Here is a 21,042-nt window from a genome sequence, read left to right as displayed (position 1 = left end):
TGTTCAATTAGCTTATTTGACTTATGAGTAACATTCAATGGTTATTAGTATTCTTTATCTTTGAAATTTATTTTATATATTATGGTTAATATTTAATTCGAAATATAAATGATTAAAATAGTGTATATTAATTGCATAAACGGTGAATCAGTAAAATATAGCAAATATAATGAAACGAAGGTAGAATTAAATTACATGTTATTGAAAATATTTGATAAACTTAGTTATTGATTGTTGATTGGTTTTATTAAAGAAAAATTGTGTATGACAATCAATTCATATTAGCATGTTTGACAATTGGTGGTCGCTTATTATTGTTGGTTGTTGTATGATTAAGTTGGCTTGTTTAACTTGGTGGTAACATTGTTTTTTAGTTGTTAAATTAATTATATAAGTCGGTCATTAATAAAATATTAGAAAATTTTGTGAGATGTTTAATAAACGGCCGATAGCTAGTTGGAGTGAGTGATTTGACCAGATGATTTTATCTACTTGTTTTGACCAACTAATTTTAATCACGCTGCTATAAATACTTTGATTAAAAATAGCTTATTTATAATAATAAGTTGTTTTAAAACATTAAATAATTTGACCACCTAACCATCTATTTATGCTAAATTAAGCTATTTTATTAAACATCTTTAATTATTAGTTGTTAGTTGTTTATTAATGAAAAATTAATTAACAAATAAGAAGTCCATAAAAAAGCTACCATAATAATTTTTGCATCTTAAAAGCCAAATTATCAATTAGCTATAAAAGTTATTAATTACTAAATTTTTTGTTGTTTGATCAACAAAAAAGTCGAATATCGTTTACCAAACAAGACGCGAGATAATTAGACAAAAATTTTACATATTAACAACTAATAAAGGGGTGGAGAGGTGTTTCTCTAACCAATAAATAAATATAATACTTTCTTCTTTTTATGAAATTATTAAAAAAAATAAAGGGTTGATGTTTTTCTTCCTCACTCACTTTGAGACAAACGGGAGCTGTGGCCTTGTGGGGTTATTTGGATTTCTTAAATGAGAATTTACGGAAAATGGGGAAAAATAAACGTTATTTAGACTATTTGAAGTTTGCTAATAAATAATTAATTAGAAATATTCTAAATTGTCAAACCTAATACAATGAAAATAATATATATTGTTTGGAGTGTGATTACTTAGATATTCTAAAGTTTTCTTGTAGAAATAGAAGTGAAGTATTTTATAATTCCAAGGTTGTATATGTTAAGTACTTCTAAGTTAAACTTAAATGATATGAATCGAGTATATATGCCTTAATAAAAAGGAAAGTGTTTGTTATTATGATCATTTCTAAGGTCCATTTTGATTTAACATATACGTCTGTTTAATGGTCATTTGATAAAATTTGCTCTTTAACTTTGGGCACACTTTGATTATATAACATTTTAATATCCGCTTTCTATTTTGTCATTCACACTTAATTTTATGGGTTACGTTTTGTTGGATGTCCCTACTATTATGAGATATGGACCCAAAGTATTTAAAGTATCCACTCAGAGTGATTTCTTTTTTCATCTAGTTCTAGTTTTATATCGCATTTTTGCTAAAATTACACTCCATGTAATTTATATGCTTCGACTTAATTTGGAATTTTATGACTCCAATTTTTGTTTTAATCGTTCTAACTTAGCATTTACCCCTAATTGGGCTCATCTACCAAAACAATATCATCATCAAACAACATGCACCCGAGTACGTCTCCTTTTATCGATCGAGTAACTCATCTAGAATTGTTACAAAAGGAAACAGGCTTAGGGGGCAAGCTTTGGTAATTGAAAAAATCCTGTACTACTCCTATACATGTCTTAATATTCGTCAGAGTATCTACAACGGTTTAAGTCATGGATTACATAGTGAGAGTCTGCTATAAGATAGTAGTATGGAAAATGGAAAAAATGTGGGACATGACATAGGAAAAAGGTGGGCTCTTGGATCCAACGATCGAGTGGATTAGCATGTAGAAGTAGTCTTAGTCTATTCAAATACAACAATACGATCTAAGTATCACCAACCATTCACCAATATCTTTTCATGGGACACTCAGCCCGATTCTTTCCAACGTTTACAAATCTTCAAGGCTCCACACCAGTCCACACCATTTATGTTCTTACATCCATGCAAAGAGACCATAAATGCCAAAACTAATTGTTTGTTTACGTAGTTAAAAGCATGAATCATGACTTTGCATGTTCGCACACACAAACCAACCTTAAAAATAAAGCACCATATTCAAAAACTAACTCGCAGATAATTATGGTAATAATCTCATTTACTCTTTTTGGACGAAAGCTAAAAGTTATTCAAATAGAAAAAAATTTACCATGAATAATATAACATTTTGTTAATTTTTCTATAATAATACCAACTATTGATTAATCATGAATAATACTAACTTAGGGGGTGTTTTTCCTAGAATAATACCAACTTTAGTTTATTAATTAATTTACTAATTTTTTTTTTGTCTTATAATCACCTATAATTTGATTTTTAACATGCTGAGATTTTCTAGAAAAACACCACTTTAAGTTGGTATTATTCATTGTTAATCAAAAGTTGATATTATTATAGAAAAATAAGCAAAAGATTGTATTATTCTTGATAATTTTTCCAATAAAAAACCCAAATCGAAGAAAACCAAAGCAGATAAGAAAATTGTTTTTTAATAAGATTTGCAACTTAAGTTGAATTTATAACCGAAGAAAATATGTATTTAGTATCTCTGGAGGGATCAACTCATCAGATAAGGCCCAACAACCCAAATATGGAAGTGTTATTTAGTCAAGTCGGCAAATGGAGGCCTAAACTTATACTGTTTCATATTAGTTACATTTTAGTTACATTATAACCTCATGATGCATTATTCATTCATCACCCTTAATTTGTGATTAATTTTTAATCTATAAATTAAACATAGTGAAATTGAAACTTGTTTGATTCATCTCAATGCAAAGATTATTAATATTAAATTTTTATAATTTTTTATTATACATAATTAAAGATATCAAGAATTGAATTAGAACGTTAGGCTTCATGAAAAGTCAAAAGGTGTAAGTATTTTGAAACGGAGGAAGTACTTAGTTTTCCAAACTTGCCCTTTCTCTCGGTTCTTGGCTCAAACATGGAGAAGCACGAGTCGAGCCTTTGTCCAATTACTTGCTTTGTTTAGCTTTTAGAATTGCACATTGGCCATTGCATTTGGGTCAACATTGCCTTTGATAGGGGTAATTGTAATTAGCAATCTAAGACATTACAATTAGGAATGCCCTTTGAAATCTGAAAGGCACAACACAACATTCCAATTCTCTTACACCCAACATGTCATGACACCACTACTTGATGCTTCACAAAAATACTACAAAGAAAAACCAACACACCCTCTTGTGTGTGACTATCATATACTCCAGCTCCAGGGTCTACTGCCACTGTTTTGCATGACCACCATTAATGCACCTATTCAAAGCACTACAAATAAATAAATAAATAAATAAATATATAACTTTGAAGATATTGTATTAAATAATCTATAATTCAAATAAATAAATAAAATAAAAATGGACAGACAAGCATATTTACTATGAACATATAATGTGTCTTATTGTCTTGCTGATGAAATGACATAATTTCAGTGAAAATGAAAGGTTAGTCAGCACTCTATAAAGCATCTTTAATATCCCTGCCCACATATACATATAGTTGTACAATAATTACATAAGAGTAGTGAGTAAAAAGAATGAGCAAGAATATCTAGAAAAGTGAAAACTGGTACAATGTTTGCAGGAAAGTATCATGGCAACAATGGAGGACACTCTTAAGATAAAAGCATGACCCATCTAATTAATAGAGGAGCTTTCACAATTAATGACAAAGAGCATTGTTGATAGAATACAATGCAAACAGTTTCTTAATGTACTGGAACATTTCTATTTCATTGGAAATAGGAAAAAGAGCGCAACGTAATTTTGTGATTTTTAACACATAAGAAAAGATTTAGACAGGTTTGCTAACATATATCATTCCGTCCTATTATTTTGCAAGATTTTCCCAAAAGTCCTCACATTGGAAAGTAAAATACTGCAAAATGAATGGATGGAAGAAGTATAAGTCCAATGTGTAATATACGAGTATGTATTCCTACGCTTAAAAGGTCAAAATCTGGTAAAGAAGATGAAGATGGAATGTTATTAATTGCCACTTACCAAACCAATGAACATATATAGACTTTATGATGAAGGTGAGCTAATCCTTCCTAGTGTAACCTTTTTCCTTCTAATATAGATGGACTTTATGTTGTGCCTCTTATACTAGTTGTCACCAGTACCATCAAGTACCAGTCTAGAATAGCCCTTCATTAAAATGAGTTCACAATTAAGCTAGAAAGTTACAAAGCAACTATTATCTAGCCTTTTGAGAAATTAGGTTGTGTTTGGTTAAGAAAAAGACATTCTAAACTATATTGATTACCATGCAAAATGCCCTTAAACACCGATCAAAATTGAAAAAAGAGAAGTGTAAATTGTAACAACAGGAGGTTTTCTTATTGAGCTAGAGCAAGTGGTTTTATGCACTACTTGCGTCGCAAAAAGTGTTGAGTTTGAGACCTCACAACAAAGAAATTGCAAATAACCGGTAATTGTTCCATCCTTTCCCTCTAGACTCACTAGGTTGCAAGAGGTGTGGATTTTTTCATGCATCTCGAAGTTTACCACTTACAAACTATGTGGATTCCTCGTAAATTTAAAAAGTGTGAGGAGGGGAAAAAAAGAAGAGAAAGAGAATACAAAAGGCAAAAGCTATGATATATTGACACAATGACATATCAATTTGATCCCAATTTAGAAAAGTATTTTCTAGGCTTGGAAATTATGTTGAAAAAAAAAGAAAAAAACACTTTCCTTCCAAAACCAGACAAAAGAAAGTGGGAATACTATTTGTATTGAAAAAAAAAATTCCAGCCAACCAAACAGAGCCACAGGTAGGATTTATTAAACTATGTGGGATTTATTACATTATTAAACCCACAAGTAGTATCAACTAATGCTAACAACCTATGTTTCGATTTTCAATATATGCATCAAAATAAAAAATAAGAGAGCAGAATATGTTGGATGAAATGGATCACTAGCATTTTAGCAGTGGTATTGCATATTCAAAGCTTACAAAATCACCAAGAATAAAGAGATGTACATTCCAGCAGTAAAAAAAATGAGTTGAGAATTCACCAGATATATTGTCATAAGTAGTTGCTCCAATGTCTATTCTCTTCATCATAAGTCTGGGCTTCTGTATCCCTCCAACTTTCCGTCTGAAGTAGCAATGAAAATGAATCTCCCTTGCCAACAGGTATATCTCCACTCAACAAGGACTGGTATGCTGACGGCGATATAGCCAGATCGTTCGCATTAGCAGTGAAAAACTGAGAGCTTGAATTTCCCTGTCTGAAAAGATCAAGAACATTATCAGCACACATTTCAGAATGATCCTCTAGATATCCAGTTAGCTGCTTGCATTTCATGTTATCATCAGATTCAAAGTCTTGGGAGATAAGTAATGATTCTACAGAAGAACAGTTTCTTTCACACAGCATATTTTCCAAAGACCTATATTCCTTCTGAGGGAGAAGGAACAAGCTACTATCTCTATCCTTAAAAAGACCAGACTCATCTGGATTCAAATGTTCTGAACCATATGATAGCATATACGGAACACTTGCTGATCTCGGAACAAGATTCTTTTCTAGCAAAAAATATCCTTGAATATCATGCTCTTGATAAGAGTAGGGGGACAAAAGCGACAAAGTACTGCTTTGCATTCTTTTCCAAGGATCTTCACTCTGTGTAGATGAATGACCATGTAATTTAAGCTCCAAGCTAATCTGATGATCCACTATGCTTGTAGGGGGAGGACAGTATAATTCAAGCTCCATATGGCTTCTATGCATGGAGTCATGCATGTCCAATTCATTAGTCTTCCAACCAAGTCGAAGAGGACTGGGTTCGCTTTGAATCTCAGAGTCACTCAAATAATCAGGTTCACTGTAATTCCTAGGAGTGCGCAATGCAGAAGGTCCACATCCTTCAAAAGGGACGCGAGAGCAACAATCATAGCAGCTATTAAGATTATCAGAATCGTTGAAGTCATGTATCTCATCTTTGTATAATATATTGCTATTCTTAGCAGCTGTGGAGGAATCACAAATTCGGTTAAATAACTCATATGAACAACTCTGGTCTCTATATTTGTGTGATTGACTAATGTCATATGCTTCACTCCGTACAATGTCGGGGTTAGTGCTTCCTGGAGCTGAGTAATTATCTTCATTATCCCAAGTCAACAGGTTTACATCTCCAGATCTGTTCAACCATCCAGAAGCAATGTCATCAAAATATCTCCCTTGCTCAGTCTCTGATTCGAGTGTGAGAAGCATCCTGTTCGAGCATCTAGCCGTAAAAGTGTCATTGTTCCCCCATAATTTGTGAAACTGGGGAAAAGATACATGATTATCTAAGCTGTCCTTGTTTCCCTTCAGAAGCTTCCTAGAAGTTTCAAAAGTCTCCTTGAGTTGAACATTTGAATCAAAATTTAACAGACACTTTAGTTCAGTTTCTGGCTGCCTTGATAGTGGAGTTTGCAACAACTGAAACAAAGACTAGTCTTAGCAACAAACAAGAAAAGACTTCATGATATTAGAATAGACGTAAGGATATTGATTATATGAGTCTTGTGAAGGAGGGTACATGTTCTTGAGGACTCTCAGGGAGCAACCGACTTAGGAGCAAACCGATCAAATTACACCTGACAAAGTTTATGTGAATGTTTATAAAACAAAAAGACAAACAAAATAAAATATTAAAAAAAGGGTCATGCACTTAACTTCCTTGGGACTTCATCAGCTTCTGGAAACAGAGTTTTGGCAGTCAATTGTAATAACTTCTGTCTCTTAGATGAAAATACGTCTCCATCTTCTTGTAGGCTTGCTGGACCACAAGAAAGTAGCACTCAATGCCAGTAGTATGATTAAGATCCATTTAAGGAACCTCAACATTCATATTTCCCACATGAATGAACTCCGCAATATTATAAAGCAACATGTTTGACACTGTACTATCACTAAAAAATATAAATATATGTTCTCTCAAAAAATAACAATTTGATAGAATGAATGCCAATGTCTTACCTTGGCTTACAGAGACATTTGCCGTTGTGGGATGGAACGAATCCAGATTGATACTAATTGGTGTCTGGATAACAGATGGGCAATTGAATATTCCATTATCATGTTCACTACTGGGCATAGCTGTCACAATCATACATACTATGAAGTAGCTAAGTCATATGTGGCAGTAACAAAAATCAATTTGATGTTACACACCTGAATCTCCCAAAGCAGCCTCTCTTCGAGAGAGAAAAGAGCCAATTTCATTAGTTGTAGACTTTCTAACATACTGTGAAGACTTTCCATCATTACGTTTGGAATTACCCAAAACTGCACAAGCATATGAACTCTCATTTTTAACACAAATTCTCAAATAAGATGATCTCCTCTATTGGGTTGGCCCAATGTACACTTACAGTCTAAAAGTGATCACTTATAACCTTAACGTGATCATTTACAATCTTAAAGTGACCAATAGTGACCAATTATAACGTTAAGAGTGATCACATACAATTTTAAAGTGATCACATTTTATAATCTTAAAGTGATCACTTATTCACTTATAACCTTGAAGTGATCAATTACAATCTTAAAGTGATCACTGACAACACTTACAATCTAAAGTGATCATTTTTTATAGTTTTAAAGTGCTCACTTATAATCTTAAAGTGATCAATTAGAGTACTGGATTGATCGTGTGGGTCCGTCTCATGGTGAGATGGTCTTATACAAGGTTTGTTGCACCAAACAATCTCCCAACAAAACCAAAAAGGCTAATACAGACTCACTTCAAGTCCATTCTTCTCATGTTCTAGCATATTTGTTTAAAAGATATTAGTGAGGTACCTTTAGCAGAGTTGCTTCGTCTAAAATTTCTCACAGGTACATTTTCTCTGTTTGATGGATTCTGACAGGCATTCTGGCCAACATCTTGCTTCAATCTTTTAAAGAAAGCAAACTCAGAGGTTTTTGGCTTATTTGTAGTTGCAGGTGACCTAATCATTAGATGAATAGCATGTTACAGGTGCAAGCCAATACCTCGCAACATCAATAAATCAAGGTAAAAAATCGAATTGTTTGATACAACATTTCACAAACTAGAACTAAAAAACAATGTAAAGCTATAGTTTTTTGCAGAGATTACGCTGGCAGATCTTCTCTTGTTTGACAAGGTGCAGAACCAACATCAAATCTAAAGCTTTCTGGGTGATCTGGCTCAGGCTCAGAGTCCTTGAACCTCACTCTTTTTTCGTTCATTCTATCCAAAAAAAAAAAGCAACCATAGTCACGCTTGAATTATGTCAGTGTCTAACAAAGACAACCAGAAAATGTACTTCTATTTCCAACACTCATCTTATCTCAATATGTAGAATGTATACATATTTTCTTGGTTTCTTTTACTCATAACACTTACTTTTTAGGCTAATGTTTTCACTTTTTTTCAAATTAGATATGTCCATCTACGATGGCACCAAAGATTCATAGTTCTCTAGTTTAGTGGACTGAAGCAAATTTTCTGACCCATAGTTTACCCCCAAGTAGTCATCTTGTATACGTTACTGTTACTTGAAATTTTCACCTTATCTCAAGTATCTTTTTGAACCTTTGACATACGGACATGGGTAGGACAATTAAAACCTTTGATTAGGTTTAAAATATTGGGATTTTTTCACACAATAGCCAGGTCAGACGCTTAACCCCCATTATTTTGGAGGGAATATCATACTGTTTAATACATAATATAAATTTCAGAAACATATTTCATAGGAGAGCTTGGGCACCTGAATTTCATTAATTATGGGAAGAGGGAATCTAGGATTTCGAAATTGGGGTTGGAACAAGCCCACAACTAATGCATAATGGAGAAAAATTACATGAAAACGTTTTTGTAAAGTTATGATCCTAAGAAGCTATAATACAAAAAAGGGTACAGGAAAAAGAGCCTTTTTGTTGGCCTGCTTTGTCTTCAGCTTAAGTTTTCATAATATGATGCATATTTGTATTGCTAAATGAATTAAGCATTCAAAATGTCTCATATTCCATGGCATTATTATAAAGAGAAAATTTAGAAGAGTTATGCTTATGTCGTGATAAAATCATCATTATCACCATCACTTTGCATACTAAGGCCGAGTGCCAAGGATTATTCAAGAATCCATTTAACACCAACAATGTCAAAGCCCTAAGCCCCACGAGCCACAATATGAAGTCAACTACATGAACCAAAACTAATCAGTATCAAAAATCATCACTAAGAAAGATCATTCCACCCTGTTTAATACTAATAATAATATCTAATACTAATCTACAACTAACAAAATAAATTCCAATGATCATCTATATATATTCTTTGCCCATCCCCAAGCACAATTATGAATATAATTTTTCAATCAGCTACAACTAAGAATTTCTAGTTCAACATAATTTTGTAGAAATGATATAACAAGATCCTTCTAATAACTCCAGTAGATTACAATTGGATTAGAAATTCTAAGTTAAGTGCAATTTTGGCAAAAGTGATCAAAATAAGATCCTACTGATTGTAATTATTTGATTACTACAATAACAAAATCCAAAATAACGTGATTTTGCAGAAAAGGATCAAATAGAACATCGCGCTGACTCCAATAAGAAATTCTAGGTTAATGTAATTCAGATAAAAATGGACTAATCATCAGCAGTAAACTAACGTAATCACATTTTGTCAACAAATAATTGAGGAAAAGAGAAGAAAAACTTGTTCAACAGTCAACATATCCAGAAATTGAAAAAAAAAAAAAAAAAAGAAACTGTACCGTAATACTTCCAAGCAACAAATAAAATTTCCATTTTTAATCACTATTCAACTTTATATAATTCACAAATTTTAAAGCTAAACAAATTTGTCGATGAACCAAGCATGCATTACAAAATCAAAAAAAAAAGAAGAAAACCCACAATTTTAATTTGTTTTACACGAAGAAGGGGAATTAGATATCGTTAATAATTATATTAAATTTACAGAAAACCTAAAGATTTAAATGAACAGTAATCTAGAATCAAATCATATCGAATGTCTTTGTGATAATTTCTGCCCACTTCAATCTGTTTGAATTCAACTAAAAAAATTCAAAATTGCACCTCAAATTGTAAAGAGATTCGGCGTAAGCGGCAATGGCAACTGCGTGACTACATGCGGCGGGAGCTGAAGGATAATGGCGGTAAAAGCTTGATCAATTCGGCGGCAACGGCAACTCGTGGATGATTTACTCATGTGCAGTACACTTAAATTTTTCAAGGTTTTTTTTTTTATTAAATACTCCCTCCTATTTGCTATCACTTCTTTTCATGTTAAGTGTTCATTTACTCTACTAATTCTATCTAATACATCTATTTCCTTAATAGTATATCTAAGATTAAAAATTATAAAAAATTAATATTAATAAACTTTACAATAAAATAATCAAATAAAATTCAGGTGATTATATTTTAACTTATAGATTAATAATAAAATAAAAATTTAAGATAAATAGAAGAATAGTATCCCAAAAGTAAATGGAACACCTGAGGTGAATAAAAAAGAATATTATTATTTGAATATTATTTATCATTCACTCTTAATATGGCTTTGTTCTTAATCTATAAGTCCTATTCAAGTCCGATCTTGGTTGATTCGTCTTAATGTAAATTTTTTTAATATTAACTTTTTATAATTTTTTACTCAAATTTAATTAAAGATATTTAAGATTAAAATAATACATTAGCAAATATGTCAAAATCAAATGAGACAATCATTATTATTTTCTCTTTTTGGGATAAAATTGAGCAGATTCTTTGTTTGAAGGGGTACATTACATATTTGAATTGTCCAATAACTTTTCCTCACACACACCAATTTTCAAGCTGTATGAGATTGATGATGATGACAATTATCTTTGCTATTCTATTTGTAATACCCACAAGGTGCATCTTCTTTTCTAGGGAGCTCATTTGCTAAAAACTCCACAGTTAAGCGTGCTTGGTGGAGAGCAAATTTAGGATGGGTGACCTCCTGGGAAGTTTTCCCGAGTGAGGCAAAAGTGCGCTGGAAAGACTTGTGTTGGTTTGTGGGGCTAGTCTACAGTCTCCAAAAGTAGTCACCAGCGATCCGAGGGGCCGGGGTGTTACAAATGGTATCAGAGCAACCCTGCGACCGTGGCTGATAGTGTTCAGTGCACCTAGCGGAGGAAAAGATCCTGAAATTACGGTCCAACGAGGACGTTGTATTCTTAAATGGGGGTGAGTGTAATACCCCATATTTAGCTTGAAAAATAATTGATAGACTACTCATATCAACAAGGGGCATCTTTTTTTCTAGGGAGCCCATTTGCTAAGAACTCCACAGTTAAGCGTGCTTGGTGGAGATCTTAGAATGGGTGACCTCCTGGGAAGTTTTCCCGGGTGCGCACGAGTGAGGCCAAAGTGCGCTGGAAAGACTTGTGTTGGTTTATGGGGCTAGTCTACAGTCTCCAAAAGTAGTCACCAGCGGTCCGAGGGGCCGGGGTGTTACATTATTTTCATAGTTTCACTTGTTTTAATGGGCAATTAATTAGTTATAAATGTATATATTACATTAACTAAATTAAAAAATTTTAGAGTTAATAAAGTCAAAAACAAAGTTGATGTATTTAACCAAAAAGTTTCCAATTAGTGATGTATACTATTTAATTTTTCAATTTACCTTCAATTTGCATAGGGTGAATATGTAAAGCATAAAAATATAAGTTATTGTTCAAATGAGAATACTTTCAATTTCGAACCTTTATTATAACAAAATTATAACTACACACTTATACTCTAAAAAATTGATATATTACTTTCAATTTCGAACCTTTATTATATATAACAAATATACTTCTCCCTCTAATTTACTAGTAGTGTTCATATGAATAGTGACTAAATATAATTAGGCAAAAATAAACCAAAAGTAAACAAAAGAAGAGACTTTGGTATGGACTAAACAGGAAAAATCATTACTAAAATAAGAAATAGGACATTAGTAGTAAACTGACCTATAGAAATGAGAGATTAGTGTTGAATTGAAAGAAGTAAATTTTAAGAGTTGGAATAATCAAATAGGGTCAAAATATCCTAGAAATTGGATCACATTAAAAGCTAATAATCAACACCAATTCTTATATAAAACGATCTTGCTGTAAGACGTGTCTCATATATAAGGTCAAATAATTCATCCAATACATATTATGAGAATATAACCTCTTGATTTGAATTCATGTCACCGAGAGACGGTCTAACTATCTCAACAATCAATAAAAGTCCTAAACATTTATTAAAAAATAAAAGATAAACATTGACCTCCTTAGCCATCCTGAAAACAACGAAAAAGATAATAGAATAAGATAAACCACAAATAAGAGATATAAGAATCACATGTGGCAAACTTCTATTGGCTCTAATAATATTTCCCTCCATCCTTGAAACCAAATCCAGAACAGAAAATCAGGTCCCAACCCAACAAAATCTAAGTTATACTCCCTTGTAGTTCTTCATTCTCAAACTTGCAAATTACTTGTTGGAACAATAAAAAAGAGAGGACCAAAAAATACAGATTAATGGCTAGTTTGGCATCATCTGTAGCTGCCAGGATTGGGTTCACACCAGTTGTTCCTAACAGAAACTGGTCATCACCTAAGAGCAGCAGGCTCGTTGTCCGAGCATCGGATGAGCCTGCTGCAGCGACACCTGCAGAAGGCGAAGCACCTGCAGCTGCTCCTGCTGCCGCTGCTCCTGCTAAGCCTCCTCCGATTGGTCCCAAGAGAGGTTCTAAGGTTAGAATTTCTTTTCAGTTTCGCGGTGCATCATGCTTGTAACTATTCCTTTCATGTTCGTGATAGTGATTACGTTTCGTGCAAGAATTCATTATGCAATTTTTTATGTATAAGAAAAAATATAGTCATATGAGATCTTGTTTAATTCGTTTTGATACATATTTTGCAAAATCAACTTTGTATTTAAAAATACATTAAATAACATGAAAACAGAAAATGTAATCACTATTATGAACACGGAGAACGTATATTGGTGGTTAAGTTTCTTGAATGTATATTGATCAAAGGAGGTATATATTTGATCTCAAAGGCTAAGGCTTTGTTTGGTGATTGGCTTTTTGGCTAGGTTGTTAGTTAGGTTTTGATTTTTTTTGGTTGTTGATTGGTTAAACAGCAAAAAAACTAGCTTAAGAGCTAATAAAAAGCCGATGTTGTCAGCTGGTTGAACAAGCCAACTAAACCGCCCGACAACCAATAACCCAATTGTATAACATCCCTTACATCATAACATACCTTAACATATCACTAAGAATTAGAAAGCTACCGATCATATTCATATCTCCGTTGATTTGTTTTACATAATTGTATGACTGTATGAACCAAGACATTAATTAAGAAGTACAAACTAAAATGGGTACCTTACAGGTGAGAATCCTGAGGAAGGAATCCTACTGGTACAAGGGTGTTGGCTCGGTTGTTGCTGTTGACCAGGTCTGATCTTTAATCTCGTTTTTACCTTTGCCTTTTCCTTGACCTTTCGGTTTCAGTCAATAACATTCTTTGCTGGAAATGGGGTAAATCTGCAGGACCCAAAAACAAGATACCCAGTGGTGGTGAGATTCAACAAGGTGAATTATGCGAATGTATCGACCAACAACTATGCATTGGATGAGATTCAAGAAGTTGTTTGAACCAATTCTATAATTTATTAGTTTATGATGACAGATAAAGTAGGAGCTTTTCTACTACTATCTTTATCCAATGTACATGAATTTCTTTTGAGTATCAAGTTCCTGCCATGAATACTGATCTGCTCATCATCCTAAATATTAACCTTATTATTCTTTTGGGATCTCTATTCCATGAACGATGGCGCACTATTACATTACTCTTATTAAAACTTCCATAGCTTGATTTATATGATCAGACAAACATATACCAAATCTAAGTCTGAGAATCACAAGTCCACAATAAACATATAACAGAGTTTGTGTTGTGTAAACAATACTACGACGAGTGCTTGACTTAGACAACAACCTCTACCAAAAGTTTAACATCTTCTCAACAACCACACTTAAATATACTAAGCGTCACATTTTGTTCAATATATGATGGTCAATTGTAGTATAGTACCTATGATTTGAAGCATGGAAAGAGTTCTGAATATATTGAAAAAAGAGTACTGCGTGAAGGAGGGACCTATGCAATGAAAAGATTCTGAGAATCTAGATGTAAGGGATGCTATTGAAGAGGGTACAAAGGAAATTCAGACAGTTATAAACCATTGTGATAACTCTGCATGTGAGTGCTCGTCGCTCATTCCCGGTGCCAAGCACATACAAAAAGGAGGAGGGTGTGCGGTGTGCCTACCAGCTCAAAAAAACCTACTCACATCCTGTAATCAATAGCTGACCCCAATCTCTTAGGATTAATGCCATAGAAACCTGTGACGTGGAACATAACCACGTTTCGCGACCCCAATATACCAATCCTAAATGGCTAAATCACTAGTGAAATGCGACCCAATCGTTTAAGGTGTCGTCCTAGACCTTCAACCAATATTGTACAAGACTTTTGGGCCTTCATTTATAAATTTAAGTGAGATAAAGCCTTAAAGATAAAAAAAATTTTGATATTAACATTTATTTTGTATCTAGTCATTTCTGAGTCACTCTTTGTTGTGTTCCACGTTCCCATTCTAGTCCCATGTACTGAAACAAATTGTGTTCGGCGTAATAATGTCTAAGGCTTGTTGTATAAACTGCACTGGATCACAAAGTAAATTGAACAAGTAATACAACTCACGCTTTAGTGTTAATACTCCCTCAGTTCCTTTGACTTCTAATTATTATTTTGTATTTGAGATTTCTGCTCTTAAACGAAGAGCAAACTCCACAAGAAACAAGCTTGATTCAAATGTTCTTTCTTAGGTCGCCACCAATGAAATGTAGGTAGAGATAGAAAGAGAACTAAGGTTGTTTTTGTTTTTACTTTTGAGGGGCATTAATATTGACTCCCTAAGTTGCAAATCATTGCTTGTAATCTATCCATTTTTTACTAATTCCTACCACGGAATAAAAAGTCGGTTGTTCCGTTACATAATGATCGCTTTACAACAAATTTAAAGCTTATTGTTACAAAAAATCCTATTACTTAATATGTGATTTAATATCAGAGTAACAACCATTATAACTTATTAATCTACCACATTAGGCATTAAATGTATTAGGTTCTAAAAGGTCTATCAAAAGCTTTAATTTCAATATATGTTTTAGAAAAACGGGAACTACTATGATAAAATAATTATTTTAAGTTAGCAACTCACATTGTGACATCCACAGAAGAATCATTGTTGTGTTGCATCAGACAATAACAGAGTAAAATAAAAAAAAAATTTTAAAAAACAGATGAACAATCACTGAAAGGAGGTCAAAATTTATGACCCTATCACATGAATAGAATAACAAAAAATTCTTTCAGGGGTACATCATTGAAGTATAACAGGTTCATAAACACAACTGTCTCCTTCCATGTTTTGAAATCTTGAGATAAGACATATAAAGGCTATTTCCAATTACAACTACAAATTCAAAGTTAACTCTAACCTTGCAAACAAATTCAAACTCTTCCGTCCATGCCATCAAGAAGGCCCGACCAGATACCCTTTACTGGTGGTAGCTGTGCTACAAAAGCATTCCATGGTGGATAACCAACTCCACTTCCTCGAACACGACCATCCATACGTAGGGACATATAACTGTACATGATAATTATGGATATATAAGCTTTTGTTGTCTGAAGCCACATATATAATTTTGGGCTTCTTTACTATCTTTTCTCCTTTTCTTTATTGTTCTTATCCCTGAGCAAAGCCTAAGCAAATAGGAAATTGAATAATACCACAGAAATATAGCAAATACTTACACTGGAGACTCGGAAGAGACATTTGCTAACTTCTTCTGTTCATCTAACCACCTGCGTATAAGAAATACATTTATGAATTAACGATGAGAAATCAAAAAGAAAAAAACAAGTTGTACAAATATCAACGGAAGGATTCCGTAAAATAGGCCCTTACTTGGACCACTCGGAAACATTAAAAGGACGCAACTGCCAAAGCCGTCTCCTTTTACTAGTCAACTGTTCCATATCTTCACTCTCATCAAACTCGAAAGTAGGAAAATCCCCATCGGTTGCAAAAGGGACTACAAGCACTCCCCGTTCCACAAGCCCCTCGGTAAAAGCTTCACTAAGCTTAAACGACTCTGCGATAAAAGATCCAGGACCAGCAACAACAACAAGACGAGCAATCCCTCTTAATGAGTTTATAGGAATGGTCCTCCTATCGTCAACACGGATCTTAAGATTAGAGAGGGTCTCTTCTCTTGCAAGTCTAGCTATCTGTGCATTTTTTGCCTTATTATCTCTACTATATAGGAAGGCAAAGACGGATACTGCTGCAACATCTATGCCAAGACCTTTGGCAATCTCTGGAACTTCGGCTGCTCTCACTGGATTTGCTAGAGCACCAATCAGCTGTGTTAGAGCTATTAATCCACCCAAACTACCACTTGCAATGAAAGCAAGGTAAAAGAACATTCGGACAGAGCGAAAAGGAGAAAGAACTTCACTCCTTATCTTGGCTGTAGAACTGAAGAACAAACAAAATCATGAATACAGGGAAGCCATACTTGGAAATCAGAACCTGATAAGAAAAGCATTAAGCAGGTTAGACAAAATGGCAAGTAGCCAACTCAGCTACTCTATTGGAAAGATAAAGACATGACCATTTTACACAAATTTTCACATTTTAAAAACACAATATTATCGACATGGCTTATAGGAAAGACTAAACATATTCAGAAGATAAGGAATATCAAAAAGGGTATCAAAGACAAAAATAGCAAACAAATCACTATGTCATGAATGTAGCACAATACAAGGAGTACTAGTGCATGATGTACAACTCTATATCATTCATGGGAGATCCATGAAAGATAGAAGGAATCACAAATTATGTAACCTGGATTTGGGTAAAATAGGTATTGGCCCAAGTGTCTGATTCACCTAATCTAAGAGAAATGTTCACGCTTTTTTACGTTAGATGAGTCTCAAGTTACCATACACTTGTCAACGTGTTTAGGGTAAGATACGTGTGCTTGAGGCGATATGAAGAGTCCAAATAACATATCTATCTATTAAAGTTATAAAGTAGGAGATACTCCTATTTCCTTGTGTTTTTGTCCCTAAGTAATTTGAATTCTTACTAAGATTGGCTTGAAAGAAGAGGGAGAAAAAAGACAAAAAAAAGTGAATTGAAGAAGTTCATAGATGACGGATTGACGGATGATATACAGAAAGAGCAAATGAGCATTATAAAAGCCCTTCATTCATGGACTAAACCCAGTAGAATCAGCCTCATCATAATTAGCTGAAGCTTGCAAGCATTTAAATACTAATCCCCACAAAAAAAAAGGGTAAATTGTTAATAATAAACCAACCTTTGTTTGATCTGCTGAAAATAAACCCACCTATCATTTATTTTTAAATAAACTCACCTATTAGGTATATTTGCTAAGATTAAACCGACTTATTATTTATAACAATTTTCAAAGCTTCTTGTAAGTCAAGAATATGAATAAACAATAGTCGAGTAGCAATTATACCAAATAGGTGGGTTATTTAAAAATAAACAATAGTTCGATTTATTTTCAACGGATCGAGCAACGGTTAGTTTATTTTTTACAATTTTCCCAAAAAAAAAATCAAACTTGGACGGAATTCCACACACTTTCATAACTAGCATCATTTGATGAATTTTAATTCGAGTAATACATTTTCAATCATTTCAAGATTCTCATGTATCGAGAACAACGACCTCAAGGCTCAAGAAAAAACAACACTTTCATCTAGGGTTTCCACTTTGGTTCTATAGACTACAATAATTTTCTCAATCTTGATCATCTCAAATGGTACTACAATCAACCAACTAAAACTAACTCCCATTTCAATTTTTTAAACCCCAAACAACAAAAAATGGCCTTATCCCAACAAGAAGTTTTTCCATAGGATCAAAGCTTGCTCCTTTCACCTGAATTTTGGTTATTATAGATAAAAGTATTGAAACTCTCAATCCTTTCAACATGTAGGAACATACTAAACTCACCCAATTTCATATAACCATGAATCTCAACTATTTAGAACAACTTATTAAAACCTAATGAACTGCTCCAACTTCGTTCACCTAATAAATTGAAATTTGTGAGAGCATGGGTTAGTCTACTTGTTGAGCGTTTTTTCTTTCACCCTTGTGATCACCACCTGCAAAATGGATTTATTCCCTCCCCTTGCCCGGAGATTCTCTAGCCTACTCTGAATCAAAAAAAATAATAATAAATAAATGAATAAAGTTCTCAACTGATTGAATCATTGAACCTATACGCAGTGATTCTCCCAACCCCCTCCCCCCAACACACACAAAAACAATTGAAATAGCAAGAAGCTCACAAAGTCGCAATAGTACAATCATCATAAATCACAAAAGAGATAACAAAATGAACAAAAAAAAAAAGGAAATGAACCAATAAAACCTGATATCACTGGAAGAATCTGAGGGTTTATTAGCAGCAGAGCAAGTAAAAGTAGGGGAAAAAGAATTTCTTGTTCCACAAACATGACCATATATGGAAAAAGAAACCTTCCCATGACCCAGTAATTGGTGAGAAAATGGGGAGAATTTAATACTCGTACAATTTTGAGAAGAGAAATTGAGGGGTGCCCATCTTAGGATGTAAGCAGTTTGGGTTACAGAAGCCATGAATGTGTGGAGTGGAGCCTGAGCTAATGAACAAATCAGTAAGAAAGAACAGTCATGGCGGGGATTGAAGTTTTAACCATTTTTGGTTGGATTTCTCGAGTAATTTTTTGAAGGGATTTGTATGGCACATGGAATGATTGAGGCTCTAATTTTGCTACTTTTTGATGACTACTATCGTGCCACGGGTGTCCTACTCTTGTGGAATTTCGACTATATAAGTAAATTATCTATTAAATATTTTAAAAAATATATTATCTCCTATTTAATTTATTAGTCCCATTTAGTTTTTCACACTTGCTGCGGCAATATTTTAGCATTTAATATCTCTAATTATTCTTAATTAAAAATTATAAAAAATTGATATTAATAATCTTTGTATTGAGACGAATTAAACAAGATGTTACGTGACTATATTTTAACTTATAGACTAAAAATAAAATACAAATTAAAAGTGATAAGTGAATAGTAAAAAAAAATAAATGAAACTAATGGATAGAATAAGAGGGATATAAATTGTATTCTTTCCTTTATGTGTTCATTCTGCTACTTAAATATATTTGTAATTCAATTAGGTTAGTACCTTTGAAATACACGAAGATGATACTCCTAATTTTTTTGAAATACTAGAGAAATTTATGTCTAGTGTGTTTTACTCTAGGTATATGTATAGATAATGGTAAAGTTATACTTTCTAATTTTAAAAAACAAAAGTTGTTTCAAATTCTATGATTATTATTTTTGAAGTTGGGATCATAAAAATGGACATTGAAAAATCTGCGACATATTTGTCTTCTATCACGTAAATTTCAAATTTATATATATTCTAATTATATGTAAAAGAATACATTATACATTTTACAGTCTGAATTTATCAATTCTCGATAAAAACATAGAAATATTATCTCCTATAATCCTATGTAAAGTAACAAATATCATCTAACCATTATATTATAAATACAAATATCAATTTCAATGAAATTAAGTTTTAAAAAACAAAAGTTATAGGTTTCAAATTGTACGTATTCTTTTGAAATTAAGTGGAAAAAAATGTTTATTTTAACTTTCATTTTGATTTCTACTTTTAAAATATTATCTAACCATTTTATTGTAGAAAAAAATACAAATTCAATCAAATTAACTTCTTGGAATTCAAAAGTCTTAAAAAGTTAGTACATACGTACTTAAAAAAAATATATATCCATCAGTTATATTTGTTGTTTGAAATGTATTCATTACTTATATTTTTTATTTTTTGAGTAATTGCTCTCTAACTCGAAAAGACTTGAGTCTCATATTACTTATTAGTGATGGGTAAAATAAAAATAAAAATTTTGTTTCAGATTTACATAAATATTATTAATAAAATAGTTTACTTCAATTTAAAAAAAAAACAAAAACTAGTGTCGTTGATCCCTTCTAATTAAAATAAATCTTTTAGTGAAGTTTTCTAAAAGCTATAACAAATGTATCTTCATGGAAAGTAGTTTAATGTTTTTCTTCAAAATCTTAGGTATTAAGTTTTAAAAATATTCTTTGTTAGCGTATATAAAATATCCTGGGGCCTCAACCATCAGCTTAACTTTTTGGTTGGGTTGATTCCTTGACATTCTTCTATGAAAGTTTTTACTTATATTTAAAATATTAATTTATATATCTCAAGTTCAAAACCTTTACGAAAATTTCTATTCATTTAATGAAATGTGATTCAAATGGAAATGTTTTTGCAAAACAATATGCAAGAATAATTGAAAAGTCTTGTAAATAAGTTTTAAAGTTTTGAGATTACTCAGATAAATAATATTTTCACGGAGTAGGTGGATAATAGGTTTGTTGTATAAATTATAGTTGACAAATTTACTATGAAGTTTACATAAGAAATTACAAGTATGTACTCCGTAAAAATTTAAAATAAACAATTTTTAAAAAAATCTAAAAATTACAAAGGTCAACTTGCTTTTTTTTATTATGGTGATTATAACTCAAAAAAAATCCGGGGATATAAAAGCCTCAAAC

At 32.5% G+C, this 21,042-nt stretch overlaps 3 protein-coding genes across 6 annotated transcripts; 1 reads left to right on the top strand and 2 right to left on the bottom strand.

The window, feature by feature from the left end:
* Window positions 1–3,226: 3,226 nt before the first annotated feature.
* On the bottom strand, window positions 3,227–10,527 carry LOC130813226 (uncharacterized). 4 transcript variants are annotated; one of them, XM_057679007.1, is made up of 9 exons: window positions 10,306–10,527; window positions 8,330–8,443; window positions 8,032–8,180; window positions 7,402–7,515; window positions 7,207–7,344; window positions 6,904–7,006; window positions 6,767–6,824; window positions 5,252–6,666; window positions 3,227–3,494 (listed from the first exon to the last, which is right to left on the bottom strand). In XM_057679007.1, the coding sequence occupies exons 2-8, from the start codon at window positions 8,440–8,442 to the stop codon at window positions 5,263–5,265; spliced, it is 2,079 nt and encodes a 692-aa protein (XP_057534990.1). In that variant the 5' UTR covers window position 8,443; window positions 10,306–10,527; the 3' UTR covers window positions 3,227–3,494; window positions 5,252–5,262. The 4 variants fall into 4 exon arrangements, with proteins under 4 accessions (XP_057534990.1, XP_057534991.1, XP_057534992.1 ...); XM_057679008.1 differs by having other exon boundaries at window positions 3,227–3,482; XM_057679009.1 differs by having other exon boundaries at window positions 7,207–7,326.
* A 1,830-nt stretch (window positions 10,528–12,357) lies between these two features.
* On the top strand, window positions 12,358–14,064 carry LOC130812842 (photosystem I reaction center subunit IV, chloroplastic). The gene is made up of 3 exons (XM_057678457.1): window positions 12,358–12,992; window positions 13,638–13,703; window positions 13,799–14,064. Exons 1-3 carry the CDS (start codon window positions 12,777–12,779, stop codon window positions 13,901–13,903), a joined length of 387 nt encoding a protein of 128 aa, XP_057534440.1. The 5' UTR covers window positions 12,358–12,776; the 3' UTR covers window positions 13,904–14,064.
* A 1,563-nt stretch (window positions 14,065–15,627) lies between these two features.
* On the bottom strand, window positions 15,628–19,203 carry LOC130812841 (protein LOW PSII ACCUMULATION 1, chloroplastic). The gene is made up of 4 exons (XM_057678456.1): window positions 18,803–19,203; window positions 16,291–16,863; window positions 16,137–16,187; window positions 15,628–15,969 (listed from the first exon to the last, which is right to left on the bottom strand). The coding sequence occupies exons 1-4, from the start codon at window positions 19,027–19,029 to the stop codon at window positions 15,831–15,833; spliced, it is 990 nt and encodes a 329-aa protein (XP_057534439.1). The 5' UTR covers window positions 19,030–19,203; the 3' UTR covers window positions 15,628–15,830.
* Between the last annotated feature and the right edge of the window lie 1,839 nt (window positions 19,204–21,042).

The sequence above is a fragment of the Amaranthus tricolor genome, chromosome 5 (genome assembly GCF_026212465.1).
Source record: "Amaranthus tricolor cultivar Red isolate AtriRed21 chromosome 5, ASM2621246v1, whole genome shotgun sequence".
Lineage (NCBI taxonomy): Eukaryota > Viridiplantae > Streptophyta > Magnoliopsida > Caryophyllales > Amaranthaceae > Amaranthus > Amaranthus tricolor.
Note: the sequence above shows the minus strand (reverse complement) of the source record. Positions and strands in the feature narration are given on the sequence as shown.